Source organism: Aythya ferina, assembly GCF_964211825.1.
Source record: "Aythya ferina genome assembly, chromosome: 16".
Classification (NCBI taxonomy): domain Eukaryota; kingdom Metazoa; phylum Chordata; class Aves; order Anseriformes; family Anatidae; genus Aythya; species Aythya ferina.
In genome coordinates this window covers 9727870-9745366 of record NC_140315.1, presented here as the reverse complement: position 1 = coordinate 9745366, position 17497 = coordinate 9727870, and the positions used below count along the sequence as shown (strand labels likewise).

General features: G+C 43.0%; 2 protein-coding genes across 5 annotated transcripts in view; both read left to right on the top strand.

Annotated features, from left to right (window-relative positions):
- The window catches only part of CEP250 (centrosomal protein 250), a 31347-nt gene extending 24139 nt beyond the window's left edge, over positions 1-7208 (top strand). The window contains exons 26-31 of one of the 3 annotated variants that reach the window (XR_014698422.1): positions 256-410; positions 559-3921; positions 4112-4267; positions 4664-4777; positions 4950-5103; positions 6562-6696. Coding sequence is in view for 2 of the 3 variants with exons in the window: in XM_084537613.1 (XP_084393739.1) it covers positions 256-410; positions 559-3921; positions 4112-4267; positions 4664-4777; positions 4950-4997; positions 6562-6849 (4124 nt within the window). In the remaining variant the exon portion in view is untranslated. Of the gene's footprint in view, positions 1-255; positions 411-558; positions 3922-4111; positions 4268-4663; positions 4778-4949; positions 5104-6561 lie in introns of all 3 variants that reach the window. The other 2 variants (XM_084537614.1, XM_084537613.1) reach the window with 2 other exon arrangements.
- A 1028-nt stretch (positions 7209-8236) lies between these two features.
- ERGIC3 (ERGIC and golgi 3) overlaps positions 8237-17497 on the top strand; it is a 26570-nt gene continuing 17309 nt past the window's right edge. For both annotated transcript variants that reach the window (XM_084538319.1, XM_084538318.1), the window contains exons 1-7: positions 8237-8377; positions 8522-8592; positions 9127-9214; positions 9805-9924; positions 12237-12330; positions 13410-13575; positions 15028-15085. In XM_084538319.1, coding sequence (XP_084394445.1) covers positions 8290-8377; positions 8522-8592; positions 9127-9214; positions 9805-9924; positions 12237-12330; positions 13410-13575; positions 15028-15085 — 685 coding nt within the window. In that variant the 5' untranslated portion in view covers positions 8237-8289. The remainder of the gene's footprint in view (positions 8378-8521; positions 8593-9126; positions 9215-9804; positions 9925-12236; positions 12331-13409; positions 13576-15027; positions 15086-17497) is intronic.

The window sequence follows — 17497 nt, the reverse complement described above, 5'->3', positions numbered from 1 at the left end:
AGCACAATGTTGGTATCTGTTCTATTTTCTAAAGCCTCTTATGTCGTCCTGGTCATTAACTGTGTCATAGTCTGTCTTTACTTTTGCTTCTTGTTCTCCCCCGCCCACCCCCAACCCTTTTTCTTTAGGACTCTAAATCTCTCATCTACTGTAAAACACAGACAGACAGGAAAATGTTTTCTCCCTAGGATACAAATCACTTTTGGTTTTGCTTTGCTTTGCTTTTCACCTTCTCTTTGATCTTTACTGCTGCAGAGAGGCAGATGGCAGAAGACAAGAAGAACTCTCTACAAGCTGCCTTGCAGGCAGAGGCTGCTGCTCTAAAGAAGGAGGCTATGACTCTGCATCAAGAGGTGGCATCTTTGGAAATGAAACTTGAGAGCACTGAGAAGCAAAGAAAGGATGTGCTGGTAAGGTATAAAGGGTAATTTCTTGCATAATTTTTTGGTCTTCTCAAACTGCAGCCCTTGACTGCCACCAAAGTGGGAGTTCAAATCTAGTATAAAAACCAAACATATATAAATGGAATTATTGAATCTTTTTCTTGCTGTATTGCAGCATGAACGGGACAGACTGCAAGCAGATGAAGAAAAACTAATGTGGGAGATAAAACTTCTTCAGGAATCAGTCACAGCTTCTGAAACACGAGCAAATACAGCAGCAGAAATGAATCACTCCCTTGAACAAGAACTTCAAACTACATTGTCTATCTTAAAAATAAAAAATGAAGAAGTGCAAACTCAGTGGGACAAAATCCAGATGCTACAGAAAGAGGCAGCAGATGTAAAAGCTTTGGAGGAGAATCTTACTCAAACAAATGCCATCCTATCAAAGAGAGAGGGAGAAATGAAGTTATACCAGGAACAGATGAGAAAACTGGAAAAACAGGAAGAAATGCATAAAACAACTCTAGATCAGATCATTAAGGACATTAAAGAGAAAAAAGAGAAGACAGAATCCCAGCAAGAACAAATAAAGGAGCTAGAGAAGCAGCAAGAAAAACAGATGATTGCGGCAAGCAAGATGAGCAAAGACCTAGAAGACAGAGACCAGGAGATCAGAACCCAGCAAGAAACTATACGTGAGCTGGAGAAGCAACAAGAAGTGCAGAGGGCTGCTGTGAGTAAGATGAGCAAAGACCTGGAAGACAGAGACCAGGAGATTAGATCCCAGCAAGAACTGATCCGGGACCTGGAGAAGCAGCGAGAAACACAGATGACTGCTGTGAGCAAGATGAGCAAAGACCTGGAGGAGAGAAAACAGGAGATCAGATCCCAGCAGGAACTGATACAGGAGCTGGAGAAGCAACGGGAGGTGCAGAGGACTGCTGTGAGCAGGATGAGCAAAGACCTGGAAGACAGAGACCAGGAGATTAGATCCCAGCAGGAACTGATACAGGAGCTGGAGAAGCAGCAAGAAATGCAGAGGACTGCTGTAAGCAGGATGAGCAAAGACCTGGAGGAGAAAAAGCAGGAGATCAGATCCCAGCAGGAACTGATACAGGACCTGGAGAAGCAGCAAGAAATGCAGAGGACTGCTGTGAGCAGGATGAGCAAAGACCTGGAAGTCAGAGACCAGGAGATCAGGACCCAGCAAGAACTGATCCGGGACCTGGAGAAGCAGCGAGAAACACAGATGACTGCTGTGAGCAAGATGAGCAAAGACCTGGAAGACAGAGACCAGGAGATCAGAACCCAGCAAGAAATGATACATGAGCTGGAGAAGCAGCGAGAAACGCAGATGACTGCTGTGAGCAACATGAGCAAAGACCTGGAGGAGAGAAAACAGGAGATCAGATCCCAGCAGGAACTGATACAGGAGCTGGAGAAGCAATGTGAAATGCAGAGGACTGCTGTAAGCAACATGAGCAAAGACTTGGAGGAGAGAAAACAGGAGGTCAGATCCCAGCAGGAACTGATACAGGAGCTGGAGAAACAACGGGAGTTGCAGAAGGCTGCTGTGAGCAGGATGAGCAAAGACCTGGAAGACAGAGACCAGGAGATCAAATTCCAGGAAGGGAAAATAATGATTCTAGAACAACATGGTACATCACAAGTGAGAAGTCTGCTAGTGGATCTTGATCATATGAAAGGAAACTTGCAGGAAAAAAATTTAGAGCTTATGTCTCTGACTCAGCACATCCAAGAACTGGAGATGGAGAAAGAACAGGTGAAATCTTTGCACGCAAGTCTTGAACACCTTGGAGCAGTTCTTAGAGACAGAGAGAGTGAGTCTGACACTCAAAGGGATCAGTTAAGACTCTTCCAGCAGTACAAGGCGCATCAAGAGGAATACTTGCAAGAGCTTCATGGTAAAATAGAAAAGATGACCCTTTCTTTATCTAAAAAAGACCAGGAGCTTGAGTCACAGCAAAAACAAATTCAGGAAGCTGAAGAAGTCATGGAAATGAAGTTGAAGACTGTCCATGATCAACTGGAGCAGACATTAGAAACTTTAAAAGAAAAGGACAAACTCCTAGACATCCAAAAGCAACAAACAAGGAAACATGAGGAAAAAACAGAAGAACAAATTAATGTCTTATATAAAGACTTAGAATACACTAAGACAATATTGAGAGAGAAGGATTTCATGATTGAATCTCAGAAGGAACTGATTGAGACTTTCCAAAAACAAGAAAGAGACTTTGAGCAGCAGAAGGAAATTCTGCAGCATCTTAAAGTAGCTCTAAAGGAACATGAGCAAGAAATTATATCACCTAAAAAACAATGTGAGGTGTGCAAAGAAAAGGAGGAAAAGCATGAAGCTGATCAAGCAAGTCTTCAAGAAACAAAAGTGACTCTGAAAGAAAGGGAAAGAAAGATAGAGATACTGGAGGAGACTATCTCTAAGCTTCAACAGCAAAATGAAGAGGCAGTGATGCAGACTACAGCTATACTGCAAAAACTAGAACATGCTGAATCTTCTCTAGCAGCTAGAGATCAAGAGAGAGTGTCTCTGCAAGAGCATGTCCAGGAACTTCAAGAGCAGAAGGAGTTGGAAGGCAAACAGGCCAAGAGTCTACAGCAGGACCTAAACAAAATGAGCCAAACAATGAAAAAGAAAAATTTGGAGATCCTTAAGCAGTCAGAGCAGATTAATGTGTTCCAGCTTCGTGAAGAAAGCATGAAAGTAGCACTAACATCTTGCCAGAATCAAGTAAATCTACTTGAGGAAGTGTTGAGGAAGAGAGATCAAGACAACAAAACTCTTTTGCAAAAACTTCAACAACAAGAAGAAGAGCTGAAGACCTTGCAGAATCTCCAGCTTATGCTATCTGAGAAGAAAGAAGAGATTAGACATCACAGAGAGCAAAAGAAGGTCCTGAAAGAAGCCTTGCATGAAAAAGAATGGGAGACTAAAGCTCAAGGTGAGCAAAAAAGGTTAGAAGATGAGGAAATGAGAGGTCTTCAGGAAGATGTCCAGCACATTCAGCAGACACTGATAAAGAAGGATGAAGAGATCAAGTGCCAGAGAGACAAAGTCAGGTATTTAGAGAAGACTCTGACAGCGAGAGAACAAGAGCTTAGGAGGCAGAGTGAACTCCTGAAACAATTAATGTCAGCTTTGCGATGGAAAGATGAAGGGGAGACCCTAAAGAAACAAATCCAGAAACTCCAAAAATGGGAAGAAGAGGAAGCAGAGAGGAAGAAAGTCCTCCAGGAGAGAGACCACCTCTTGAAAAGGCAGAAGGAGCTAGCCCAGCAACTGGAAGATGAGAGGAAAGTAAAAGGAGAAGAATTGAAGCGTGTGATTGCTATTTTGAAGCAGACTGAAAGTGGAGAAATCGAATGGAAAGAGAAAGCACAAGCACTGACTGTTGCCCTTACTAAGAGTGAAATGGCCAATGGAACTTTGAGGGAAGAAATAGCCATCTTGCAAAGTATGGTTTTAGACAGGGACGAGGACCGGTTTCATCTTCAGGTAGGCAGTATGACTGATCATTAGTCAACTAAAAGAAAATAAAGTGCTGTTTTGGCCCGTGGACCAGGAGGGAAAGAAGGGACTTAGCACTGTCCATTCCTGAAGCTGGTCACCCTCTCTGACTTGTTGATCCGGTCCTTCTAACCTTTATGTGGCACCAGCTCACATAATCTTCTCTGTGTATACCCAGCAGGCTATTGCAGAAGGGGAGCAGCTATCATGGGTCACAGAGAAGAGACTCCTGTCGCAGCGGCTGGAGTGTCTGCAGCAAGCAATTGCAAGGCTGGAACATGAAAAGACTGAGCTGAAGCAACTCAATGCTGAGCTCAGGAGGACTCTTGAGCAGGTAAAACAGGCTTTCACTGCCTCTCCAATGCCTCATGGCCTTCTAGAACACAACACATTTCCATATACTGCCCTTTGGAGTCCTCTGCTTTTTTACCTCCTCTCCCACTTTCCTCTGTGGACATACACTTTAATGTTTTCCTTCTCTTGGGGCCACACACTACTTTCATAGATGAACATTCACTTAGGTACTACTCTTCATGCCCTGGCATTGCCATACATGCACATTTGACACTCTTGTGTCAGAAACCTCCTCTTGCTTTTTCTTTTCCATAGTCTACATTGAGTGCTTTTTGCCTCTGGCTTTCTCTGGTGTAAGTAGAGATTTCTCTGAGTAGAAATCTCACAATTATGTCCAGGCTAGTTTCTATGACTCTTTCTCCTATCCAATGTGCAGGTGGAACGTGAACGAAGAAGACTGAAGAGAGGTTATAGTGGTCAGTCACTGCGAGGTGCATGCAAGTTTTCTCTCTCAGAGTCTGATGAAGACAAGACGCCTGCTTCTAGACAGGTGTGAACAGAATCTTACTTGGTGGGAGAAGGGTCTGGTCATACAGAGAAACCATATGGCAAATCCCAGTGGCAACAGTGTCCTCCCTATATAGACCTAATGTAAGTCTAATATAGACAGTTACCCTGCCCAGACTGGAAACTAACAAGAAATTCTTGCTTTTCCTTCACAGGAGGAGGCTCATGCTCTCTCCAGTCAATTAGCTGAGTTACAGAATCAGGTGAGGAGTAGTTGTCATCAAAAGCTGCTGTAGCTGCACTGATGAGCACAACTTTACATGATGTTACAGCACAAGTTTTGTTTGGCTGGGTTCCAGCTGTCAGGAAGTGAGTACACCAGGCAATAAAAATAACCAGGTAGCCGCATCTGTTGGTCATGGTCAAACGACACTATTCATCTAGATCTAGTCTCTGACTTTCCGTGTCAGGCATGGTGCGTGAGGGATTGGAAGAAATTCAGAAAATTGAAACTTGCCTGAAGCCAGAGAGTATTCTAAGGATGTTTCGTTTGAGCCTTACCCATCCTGTTAACGGTTTCTATTTTCCCTTGATTCGGTTAAAAGTGGAGCTTGCATCTTATCAGAATTCCAGGGACACGAGGCAGTGGCTGAGCTTGTAGCTTTCAGGCAATTATTAGTATCATACTCTTATTCTGTGCTAATCACAGTCCCAGTATCGGACTAAGTCAGAGACCTGAGCACTATCAGGATACTTGTTTTATCAGTGTAAGAGTGTACATTCCAATTACTATTCCATCATTTGATAGTGATATTTGGGTCAGGTATGCCCTGGTCTCCCTGAGGATGTTCACAGGTGATAAGGGCAAAATGCATATACTACTACTGTGGCTAAAGTACATAATGCTTAGCTCTGGAAAGTGAGCTGAGCACACTGCTGAAGACTACAAGTTATCACCAGGAAGCTTCAGTGTCTGAAGTTCTCTTGCTAGAGATAACGAATGGTACCACTTTCCCCTTATGATTCATGTCTCCCTGCACTGTGGACCTGTTTCCATTCAGCAGGAAAATAAAGGTGCTCTGGTCAAAGAATAGTCCTTAGCTCACTAATGAGGGCACTGCTTGGTTATGGGAGACTGTAACTTGATCTTCCTCTTCCTGGGAGATGCTCTAAGCAGCAAATGGCCATTTTTCCCAGTTGTATCTACATTACCTGCCAAAGTGTGGGAGGGTTTTTCAGGTTTTACATCCCAGTTTCACAAAGGTGTCCTTGTTATTTCAGATATAATGTCAGATCTGTCCCTCTCTTCAGTAGTGTGGCTCCCTAGCTCTGAAGTTAGGAAAAAGGAGTGTTTCATCCCTTTTCATGTGTTGTTAGCAGTTAAGTTTAAGGCTACATCATAACAGAACAGTTATTCCTGAGTACCTTGCCCCTGAATAACTGGTCTTTCTTGTGACAATTGTGTAACCAGTAGTCCTGCTGAGGAAAAAGCACGTGGAAGCTGTGGTGTTAGTAGTGCAAATTTATCTTTTGAAAAAAAAAAGAATTGGGTTCTAAATCATGTAGGAATCTCTTTTTCTTTAGCAAGTGTGAAAGAATGAAAGATACCGGTTTTGTACATGTATATGGTGTGACAGAAAGAAACTGGAATTGTTGATCATCTAAGCTCTGTTCAGGGTGAATTTGGAACCTATTACTCCCCATTCACCAGTGACAAATGGTTGGTCAGGGCCGGAGGATGCTTCTACACTGACAGCTGGTACTGAGGAGCCAAGGAGGGTCCTAACAGCCTGGGCTTCTCTGAGCTCAGCCTTTTGCCTCTTTCAGGTTACCCTTCTGCAGCAGCAGTTGGCACAAGAACGAAAATACAAGCAGGACTATATTGAGTGTTGTGCAAAGACCAGCCAGGAGCTGTCAGACCTTCACCAAGAGCTGTCTTATTCCTTGGCAGCTGTGGTCAGGGAGCCCAATGCTGCTGTTCTGGAGGCAGAGACCCAGAAGCTGGATCGGTCTCTGAACCATACCTTCGCACTAATGTCTCTGGACTGTGAGTATCCTGAGAGACAGCCATTGCATTCAACAGTCAGATCCACCACAAGGGATGGCCTGAGGTAACAGGACCGGTGTACGACCAAAGGCCTCAGCGGGACATGAGTCAGTGGCCTGCTGTAGCAGGTGAACCATGGCAGGATGATTAGTTCTGAGGTAAGAGAAAAGTTCAGAGCACAGCATTCACTGCAAGGTCCCCCGCCAGATCAGTGGTGGGACAAAACTGGTGCTGGCTTGCATGGATAAGGTGAGGGGCAAAAGTAGGCACAATCTCTTCTTCCAAAGTGCTCCATCACAGCATGCCTCATCAGTCTCCACATGGCTCTCCAAGTTAGGTTATTCCTGTCAGCTTCTGTACTGTTTACAAAGACTTTTTTGTATGGTTTTATTTTTTCAATAAACTTACATTTCTAAAACTCAGGAAATGTACAGATTTATTTTTTTTCTCATTAGGTTCTTAGAAGTCAATTCAGTATTTGGATGAATCCATTTCTTTCTGTACTTAAGGTAGTGATGAGCAGTATTTTTTGTTAATACTTTCTTCTTTTGTTGTATAGGTGTAGCTGGACCCTCACAGTTGTCCTGTCCTGTACTATTCCCAGAGCTGGTGTAGGAAGTAGAGGTACACTTGTTCTGTTTGCAGTTGGAAGCATCTCATAACAACAGCAATTACTTTGTTTAATAAATTGTCCACTACCTTATTTCTGTAGGAAAAAAAAAAAAAAAAAAAAGTGGTAGATAAATAATGTGGCTTAGGAAAAGATGATAATAGCTTTTCACTTATACATGTAAGCTATTGCATGATTGGGAAGAGAGAAGGAAGTGGAGCTATTACAAAAATGGAGTTTTGGAGAGGGCACCCTGGCAAGGGAAGGTGGGGGGAGCTCCCCCCTGCACACAGAATCACAGAATTTCTAGGTTGGAAGAGACCTCAAGATCATCAAGTCCAACCTCTGACCTAACACTAGCAAGTCCTCCACTAAACCATATCACTAAGTTCAACATCTAAACGTCTTTTAAAGACGCTGTACTAAAATCTAGCCTCATTTGATGATGCTGAGCTTGGGCTATATGTTGTGTTTGTGAACTGTCAGGAAACTATTTTTTAGACAAAAGTTAAGCACTGTTGCCCTGTGCTGACTGGCTTCCAGCTTTGCTGCTGCTACGGACCGTCTGAGGGAACCTCTTTGCTCTCGAAATAGCAGAGAGCAGATCTTTAAAAGACACGGTCACTATTAAGGGGATGGATGGCACTGAGCAAACCCAAACCTTTACCAGCAGCTTCCCCTGGTGCAGGGAGCGCCCCTTGACTTTCAGTCACTGGCCTAGACGCCCTTCAAGAGGCGGCTGGGGCGGATCGCAGCGTGCACCATAACGAAGGGCCGGGACTGGGGGCTGGGGAGGAGGAGCCGGGCGGTGCGGGGCCGATCCCGTGGGGCCGGGCCGGGAGAGCTGCCGGGGGAGGCGGCCCCGGAAGGCGGCTTTGGTTCCGGGCCGCGCGGCGCCATGGACTCGCTGTGGCGGCTGAAGAGGTTCGATGCCTTCCCCAAAACCCTAGAAGATTTTCGGGTCAAGACGTGCGGGGGCGCGCTTGGTGAGCGGCCGGGATAAGGGCGGGAGGGGGGGGCCCGGCCCTGGCCGCGGGGAGCCCGCGGGACGGGAGGGAGCCGGGCCGGGTGGCGGCGGGCGGGCTGAGGCGAGCCGGGCGGGCTGACGGCGGTTCTCGTCTCCCCGGCAGTGACGGTTGTCAGTGGGCTCATCATGGTGCTGCTGTTCTTCTCGGAGCTGCAGTACTACCTCACCAAGGAGGTGAGTAGCGGCGGGGCCCCGGGCTGCCTCCTCTCCTCACGCCTCTCCTCAAAGCCGCCGCGGAAGGGATCCGGGTGGCCTCTGGGCGCCCACGCAGCGCCCCGGTGCGCCTCAGGGGCTGTTTGCCAGCACCCGGCAGCCTTGGCCGTGGGCGTGGGGTGTCCTCGGAGAGCGACCGAGCGCGGGGGCCGGCCAGGGTCCCCTGTGAAGCTGCGGCAGAGGTCTTCTAAATCCCCTCTTGCTGTCTCTACCTGCCTGCAAGCGTGAGATGCAGAGAAAAGTAAGCACCTGTAGAACTACCCCCTCCCAACCACACACCCGGAGACCCCCAAATTATTATTCTGCTTTTTGAAGCTATTGCAAGTGGTACAAGTTTAGCTGCCGTGGGAGGTGTGGCAGACCCGAGCTAGTGCCTGTCTCAAGTTCCAAGCATTAAAAATCAGCCCCTGAGGCAGAGAAATCCAGGGAAAGAGGCCTTCTTTTTTTTTTTTTTTTTTTTCCCAAGTGAAACAAAACTTTTTTTTTTTTCTTTAGGTTCATCCTGAATTATACGTTGACAAATCAAGGGGAGATAAGCTGAAGATCAACATAGATGTTACTTTTCCGCATATGCCTTGTGCTTGTGAGTCAGACTTCTGAAATTCAGGGGTAATGTGCATACTGGCCGAGGGCTGGACACTCACAGTGTCCTGGTGCTTGCGAGTGCTGCACTGCTGCTTATGCCGAGGACAGGGAGGAATCTGTGATTCCTTGCAGTGATTTCAGCCAGGCTAACTGAGTGCTTAAACCACTGCTTCCAGTTACACTGTACTGTCCTCTAGACCATAAATGAAGATGAGGCATAAACCTACTTACATTTCTGTATGGTGTTGTACTTTATCGGAGAGCTTAGCAATACTGAAAAAAATGATAGAGTGTGCTTTCAGGAGGAAGGGTTTGGTATTTTGCCTTTAAGAGTAAAGATTTCTGTGACAGTTGAAAACAGTCATTCTTGTACACTAAACCCCATATTTGGAAGGGTCATTTAGGATGCTGGCATAGTATATTGTATTCTCTATAAGGTGGTTGGCTCCAACCACGCATCTTCTTCCAGTTATTGGTATTCCCCAGCTAAAAGGTTCTGTATTTTAACTGGTTGAAGTCTTCCTCAGACTGCTACAGGCCATGAGAAATGTGCTTTTGCAGACAACTTTCCTTGCTTGCTGGTTTCAGATTTGAGCATTGATGCGATGGATGTAGCAGGAGAACAGCAGCTGGATGTAGAGCACAATCTGTTTAAGCAACGTTTGGATAAAGCTGGCAATCGTGTGACTCCAGAGGCTGAGAGACATGGTAATATGCCATTTTGTCATTCTTGCATGGACGCTCTAGTAGTCTTTCCATTGCTGGGTGCCCATTTTGACTTTCAGGGGAACAAGTGTGAGCTGAAGGGTGCTTAAACACCATAAACTCTTGAAGAGTTTATAGAGCCCAAATCTATTAAGCTGGAAGATCAGACAAACTCCTATTATACTTGCTGCTTTTGAAAGTTAAATCTTTGTCTAGACACCCTGAAATTATGACAAGGAATCATGGATGTATTTCAGGAATAAAACCCCTGAGCTAACGATATTTGTTGCTAGGAATAAAGCAGCTGTCCTGGCAAAACTTGAGTTTGGTCCTATCTTTAGATTACAATGGGCTAATAAATGAAGCAACCTGGTCAAAGGAAAGAACATTTTTCCAAGGAAAGCTCCATTGACTAGACCCTTATGCCTAAACTTGCACCTTGTTACACTTAACCTGCTTTTAGCAGGGGAGTTGGACTCAATCATCTCCAGAGGTCCCTTCCAACCCTTATGATTATGTGATCGTTATTACCTTTTCTGTGAGTTAGTGTAGTTCTATATATCAGCATAAACTGCATTTTTGATTTGTATCACTCAGGTATAACTGCTGTTTCTAAAGTTGAAGGGCTAAACTAAGCCAAGAGCTGCACAATCACTAAGTGTGAGCATTTCTCCAATTGTTGTGGGCAAACGGTGTGGAGACAGAAACAGCTTCTCCATATCTAATTCTCTTAACACATGTAGGCCTCTGGCATTACATGTATTGCCAGTCTCCATCTGGATTACCCTGTATGAACAGGTTGCGCTGACTTCTTATATAATCAATAGAGAAGAAGAGAGGCTTGTAGGGAGCAACTCATCTTACCTGAAAGAGACACTTGAAAATAAATCAACTGCATTGCATGCAGCAAGCTGGAGAAAGTACAGGACTAGTTCAGTTTCATCACCTGTGTTACAAGTCAGATCAGAAGAAAGAACCCTCCTATCTTAATTAAAATCTATGATTACCAGTTTCTATAGGTAACATTGACATTGACAGTTATTTAAATTGTGACTATAGCAATATTGATCTTAAATTTAGTAAAATATACCCAAATATTATGTAGTGTTATTTGGAGGCTTTTCCTAATCATAGTTACGTTAAAATAGTTAATAGTTACCAAGCTCAGTAATTTCTATGATAGATTGCGTTTTGTGCTTGGATGTCGTCTTATTCGTTTACATTGAATGACAATAAATTATTTCTTTGTTGATTCTTCTTATCAATTCCTTCATTTTAATGCAGACAGTTTTTCAATTTCATGTTTTATCTGCGTGCAAGTGAAGGTGTACATGTATGTTAAGAGCAAGAAACCCTTCGTGCAGAGTTTTATTTGTTCTAGTTTATTTACAGCGTCTAAACTGTGTGTATTACTTCTGAATTTTGTCTGTGAGATATATGAAGGGGTAGCTACTTGATAACATTTAAAAAGCCGTTACTGGTATAGCTTGAAAGACCTCATGCATTGTACAGGTGTTTTTGTTGAAATAGTACAAATCATAGCTTTGACAAAGTGTTACAATTAATAAGCTGTACATGTATTCTTCCTGACTCTATCTTTTTTGAGTAATTACAAAATTAAAAGCTTTACCAGTCTTTAAAGATCGAATTCTTAAGTGCACTTTCAACTACTTTAAATGTTGTTAGCTTTAGAAAGGAAGTACTTTCATAATAGTTTTTATTTCCTTGATCTTAACAACAACGGGATATTGTGCATATAAACTGTGGAAAGGCACAGAATGATACTCTGCAGGCCATTGCTTATGTGGTTTCTGGCTTACCTTTCATACAGCAGTCAAACATCATCAGCGAGGACACAGTGCTCTCCCTTTCTTAGCACACAGATGTTTTACCCTTCTGAGCCTTGCGTAGGCACATTCCCTTCATGTCTTGGGATAAGATTACACATTATGGACCACTGCCTTGACTGTTACTTAAAATTTTGCTTGTATAACAGGTCCTGCATCAGTCAGAATTTACTGACTGCGTCTACTTAAACAATGTTTTAACAAAGGTTTTATGCAAGTAATATACTGGTCAGTGCCCCAGCAAAGCTTACAGATAGCCAGTTTTTTCTATGGAAGGTGTTCTTCAGAGGACAAACACCACTCTACTATCAGGTATTGTCTTGTAACTGAACAGGCTCTGCACATACCATTTCAGAAGGCTGATGGCCAGCTTTGGACACAATCATTGCATTTGTGTGTAGAAAAGACAGGAATACAAGATACTGTTTCTAGATGTACTTTATCATTTGGGCTCCTATTTTGTTTTAGAGCTCGGAAAAGAAGAAGAAAAAGTGTTTGATCCAAATTCTTTGGATGCTGATCGTTGTGAGAGCTGTTACGGGGCCGAGTCTGAGGACATCCGGTAATCTTAGACTTTTCCATACCTTCTTAGCACTTGAGAGAACATTTTTATGTTGCATGCATGTTTCTTTTCAAAATGTCTGTGCAATTAAATCCTTCTGGGCACATGTTCATTGAATTATGAGAACTATTGTGCTTTTGTTATGTCTTTTGAAGCTACACATATAGCATTTAAGGATGGGCAGTTATGCTGTCTAGTGTGTCTATATCTGTATTCAAGGTTGATGCAAAACTGCTCACCGTTACGTGAGCTGCCTCGGAATAAAACCTGGTTATGTCCCTGCCTTCTCGCTTCTGCAGGCTTTGCGTCCTTATGGGAGCAAAGACTAGACATTCACTGCTGACACAGACAACAGGTGTAACAGATGTCATTTAGTTTTCCTTGTTCTTCCTACCTGCAAATTCCTGTAAGAATGGATCCATGTTTGGTCCATGAGTTTTGGAGTACCCCTCAGTATTATTGTTTGCCTAATAGCTTGCTTGTCCCATCTGTCAAGTTGCACCATTCCCAAGAGATGCTTCTATCTTGAGGGTTTCACGGTTCCAGCCTTCAACTTCTGCCCAGCAAAACATGGAACCAATACTGAAGGGTGTTGTGTTTTTTGTTTTGGTGACAAAAATGTTATCCAGAGGTAGAAAAGTATTGAAGAAAGTTAGCCGTTAACCTTTCATGCACTTTTGACAGTCCTGGCCTAAAAACAGAAGAAAAGAGGAGTAGAAACAAGCAGGTGCTTTGTTCACTCGGGGAAATGCCAAACTATTCAGAACTGCAGGACACCGATGGCATTTTTGTGGGAAATTTGTTTCCAAGGAGTGACGTGGCTGTCTAAATGGGCAAAGGCCTTTTCAGACCCAAGAACTGTATTAAAACAGCTTGTGTCCTTGCATCAATAAATAAATAAATATAAATAAATCAAAAAGCTTGAGCTCCTTCAGGAGTACTAGGCCAACTTTCAAGGTCCCGTCCTTGATGTTTGCTTTATTTGTCTGGGGAAGAAATGTCCAGAAAGTATTTGAGTAGTGAGTGGAAACATCTCTTTATAGTAATAAAGATATTAAGTGGTACTTGTGCTTTTGCAGATGCTGTAATACTTGTGACGATGTCAGAGAAGCCTACAGGCGGCGAGGCTGGGCCTTCAAGAACCCAGATACCATAGAGCAATGCAAGAGAGAAGGGTTTAGCCAGAAAATGCAAGAACAAAAGAACGAGGGCTGCCAAGTGTATGGTTTCCTGGAGGTCAACAAGGTGAGAGACAAATTTTACTGTAAACCTGCAGGATGATGGTGATGACTGTGAGAAGGCAGAACCTGGGTGTTCCTCTCCTTTTCCAGCTTGTGTTAACAGTACAGTAATATAATAAACCTGGGGTGCAACAAAGTACTTGCAGCTGTAAAGGAGTTCAAGAGGAGAGTCAGGAAAAGCAGTGTGAAGGGGATAATTCTCTGTTTCATTGTGTGGGCTGTAGGAAGCACATCAACCTAGAGAAGCTTAGCTTTTCCTGCCATCTTGCTAGCAAGTTTTTCTGCTGAGGTTTCTGGAGGAAAAGCAGCTTTGTCAAGGTTAGATATTCCAAACCAGCCCTTCTAATCTTAAAGCACAGACCACCTGCGGATGCTGGAGATTACAGTAACCATAGACTTGCCAGCAGAGGTGCTGAGTAGAGCAAAATTTTATCTTCTTTAGAAAATGTTACCTTCTTTAGTAGAAGCAAGAAATTAGAGTTGACTGTCAAAGCTGAAAATTTTCAGAGGTGTTTTCTGCAACTGGTGTATGAAAATTAAGTATGAGATATACCAAATAACTACATAACCACCCTCTCATTTGGAGGGTATCCAAACCAAAATGCTTGGATGCGCAGATTATGTACCCAAGCACATTCCGAAGGTCAGTCACAAACTATTTTTTGTCAAAGTCTCTGGTGTTTGTTTGTTTGTTTTTTTTGTTTGTTTTTCCACATCTTTGTGTATTCTTCCTGTAGACCACATTCTGTAAGTTTGAAGAGTAAACATTTTGCTTACAAAGCTAGGCATTGTGATTTGGGCACCATCTTGGGTACTAAACAGTTAGTTATAAAGCCCTTTATCACAGAATGTGATGAGGTGGGAGGATTCAAATGGGAATGCTAGAGATAGCTAGGATTCGGAGGTGGGTGTCACTAGGGAAGTTCCTGGGTACCATTGCTATGTGCTCCATCCTCATCTGGTTTGCAGTTAATATAAGCAAGAGTTTGCACAGACATCAAAGATGTAATGTATCGTGTGAGACTGGGACATGTGGAGCTTCCAGGGGAATGTATGACTGCTTGTAAGTGCCAGTCAAGATTGGCACCTAATATCTGTGTTCCTTACAAATTCCAGGATGAAGTTTTAACAAACTGGTTAGTGCTTTTATTTTCACGTGCAGCTTATTTTCATAGTGTATAGTTTACTGTGTTTAGTTGTTTCTTTGTTTTTCCATCCTCTGCATAAAACAGTTATTATCTACATTAGTATGTAATTATGGCTTTCAGTATGACTGTGCCTGTGAGAAACAGGGGAAATCTCTCTTCTAGGACAGTACCTGGTGGTATTGTCATCTATAAAAATGGCTTGCATGGTGTATATCAAGTTTAAAAATAAAAAATTAAGCAAGCACTTGTACAGCTGCTTTATTTATATAGATTCAGACCTTTTAATGAAAGTTCACTATCCCCTGCAGGTAGCTGGAAATTTTCACTTTGCACCAGGAAAAAGTTTCCAACAGTCCCACGTACACGGTAAAGTATTTTCTTTTTCTACTTATTGTGACCTTTAGCTTCCAAGTGTATCTGACCATTGTCTTACAATAGCTTTGAGTTGCAAGTCATAATAGTAACAGTTTAATATCCATAATAACTGTTTTTTCCCCCCAATATTAGTTATTCTAATAAAATACATCACTTCTTGCAGAACTTGCTTTATGTACTTAAACTAGCATATCAACAGCAACCGTATTACAGCCAGTATTTACAACTTCACAGTGCATACCTAAGTTAATGGCAAGTAGCACTGCATTGCATCTATCCTTGGCAATAGACATGAATGCAAGTAGTAGTAAGGGTCAAGTTAGCTCCCTAATTGCACGTGCCCCAGAAGTCTTGCACAACTGAATTTAAAAATTAAGGAATACAGTGGGAGAATACAGGAAGAAACAGAAAGGACTGTTACTGCAAAACTTTTGGAGGCACAGTTAGGAATATTGGTGTTTTGGAGCGCAAGGAAAAACGGTGAGAGGAGAGATGATGGGCAGACAAACCTGCTTTCTGGCAATTCTGTTATATTAAATAATGAGGGAAAGAAGGCCTCTAATAACTTTCTCAACAGGCAACAGTCTGCAGCTCTTAGAATCTCCTCAACATGTTACAGTCTACAGAGAGCTCTCAGTGGCTCTCTTTCAGGTACTTTTCCCTTCTTACTACCAACCTATGTAAACTTCTTGAATTTACAACACCTTCCTTTTTGCAAGATGTTCAGCAGGTATGTTCTGCCTTAAGAAAAAACACCTCTCATTTACTTGCTGTGTGGTACCAGTCAGCTTGATGTGATAGCTTTTGTTCCTCTGTTGGAAGAGCGAGTGAGCAGTCCCTGCTTGCTCTCAACCTGCCTCTTAGATGTTGTAGACCTTATTTGTTTCAACCTACAGTTCAGGTCTTCCCCCACTGAAGAGTCACAGCTTACTCAGGTGGTCCTTTCTGGAAGCCATTCAACTTCAGAGCCTCCTTGCTGTTTTTCTCTGAATGTTTGCAGTTCAGCTGTGGCTGGAGATACCAGACTGCACCCAGTGTTAAGGTTCAGGCTAAGCATGATGTAGCCAAGAGTGTGATGATTTTCTTTCTTTTGTTATTTCTTGCTTTCCTAGTAATTCTTAACATTTGATTACCCTTTTTTCCACCTGTTCCTGGGCAATATTTTTGTGGGACCAACCAACCATCAATGAGTTTTCCATCACCACCAAGAGAAATGGACAGCCAAGAGCCTGTTCTTTCATACATGAAGCTGGGAATGTTTTTGCCCTCGCTATAACCTTTCTTCACAGTCTTTTTTAAAATAATAATGTAATATAATATATACAATATATATATAATATTAAATATATGATACATAATAATATAATATTTTTTTAATATTTCCTTTGGATCATAATTCTGCTCTAAGCACCTATATACATGTGATGCTTGATCCATTTAATGAAGTCTGCATTAATGTTTAGTCTATTAATGCACTTAATATGCAGGATGAAGTTGAATGTCTAAGAGAAGTCTGAATATTCCTGACTGTTATTATGAAGAATCCAATAAAAATAATGATTTTATTAGACACAAAACTGCAACGACAGTATTTTTGCTACCATCTTCTATTCCCTACTGTTTTGAGTCAGCAGAAAATAGGGAGATGAACAAGAATGCCAATAGTGTGGAACGTTCATAGAATCACTAATGTTGGAAAAGACCTCCAAGATCATCTGGTCCAACCACCCCCATACCACCAACATCACCCAATAAACCATGTCCCTAAGCACCACATCCAGCCTTTTCCTCAAACACCCCCAAGGGTGGTGACTACCACGTCCCTGGGCAACCCGTTACAGAAAGTTGATCCATCACACCACTCTCCTTCCCTCATGTCAGAGTGGCTGTACAGCTGATGGTTAGACCCAAGTCCATAATTCTATTTGCTGGTGTTATTCAAGTACTGAAGCTAGCAGACCAGCTTTTCAGTTTGTTGCACTGACATTCTCCCATTATCTTGAGGATTATTGTTGCTTAATACATCTCCAGATAATGACCGCACAGGCAACTGTTCTGGGTCTGGCTGGGATGTTAACTTTCCCTGCAGCAACCCATACAGTGCTCTGCTCTGCACTTGTAGCTAGAACAGCAGTGGGATCACACCAGTGTTGTGTCTGCTGCTGAGCAGTGCTGGCACAGCATCAGGACTCTCTCTAACCCTCCTAGGGGGTGGGCAAAAAGTGAGAAAGGAACATCACCAGGGCAGCTGACCTAAACCAACCAAAGGGATATTCCATACCATATGATGTCACACTCAGCAATAAAAGGTAGAAAAAGGAAGAAGAGGGGAGGGGTGGGCTCTTGTTGCAAAAACGTCTGTCCTCCCGAACGCCAGCTACATATGTTGAAGCCCTGCTTTGA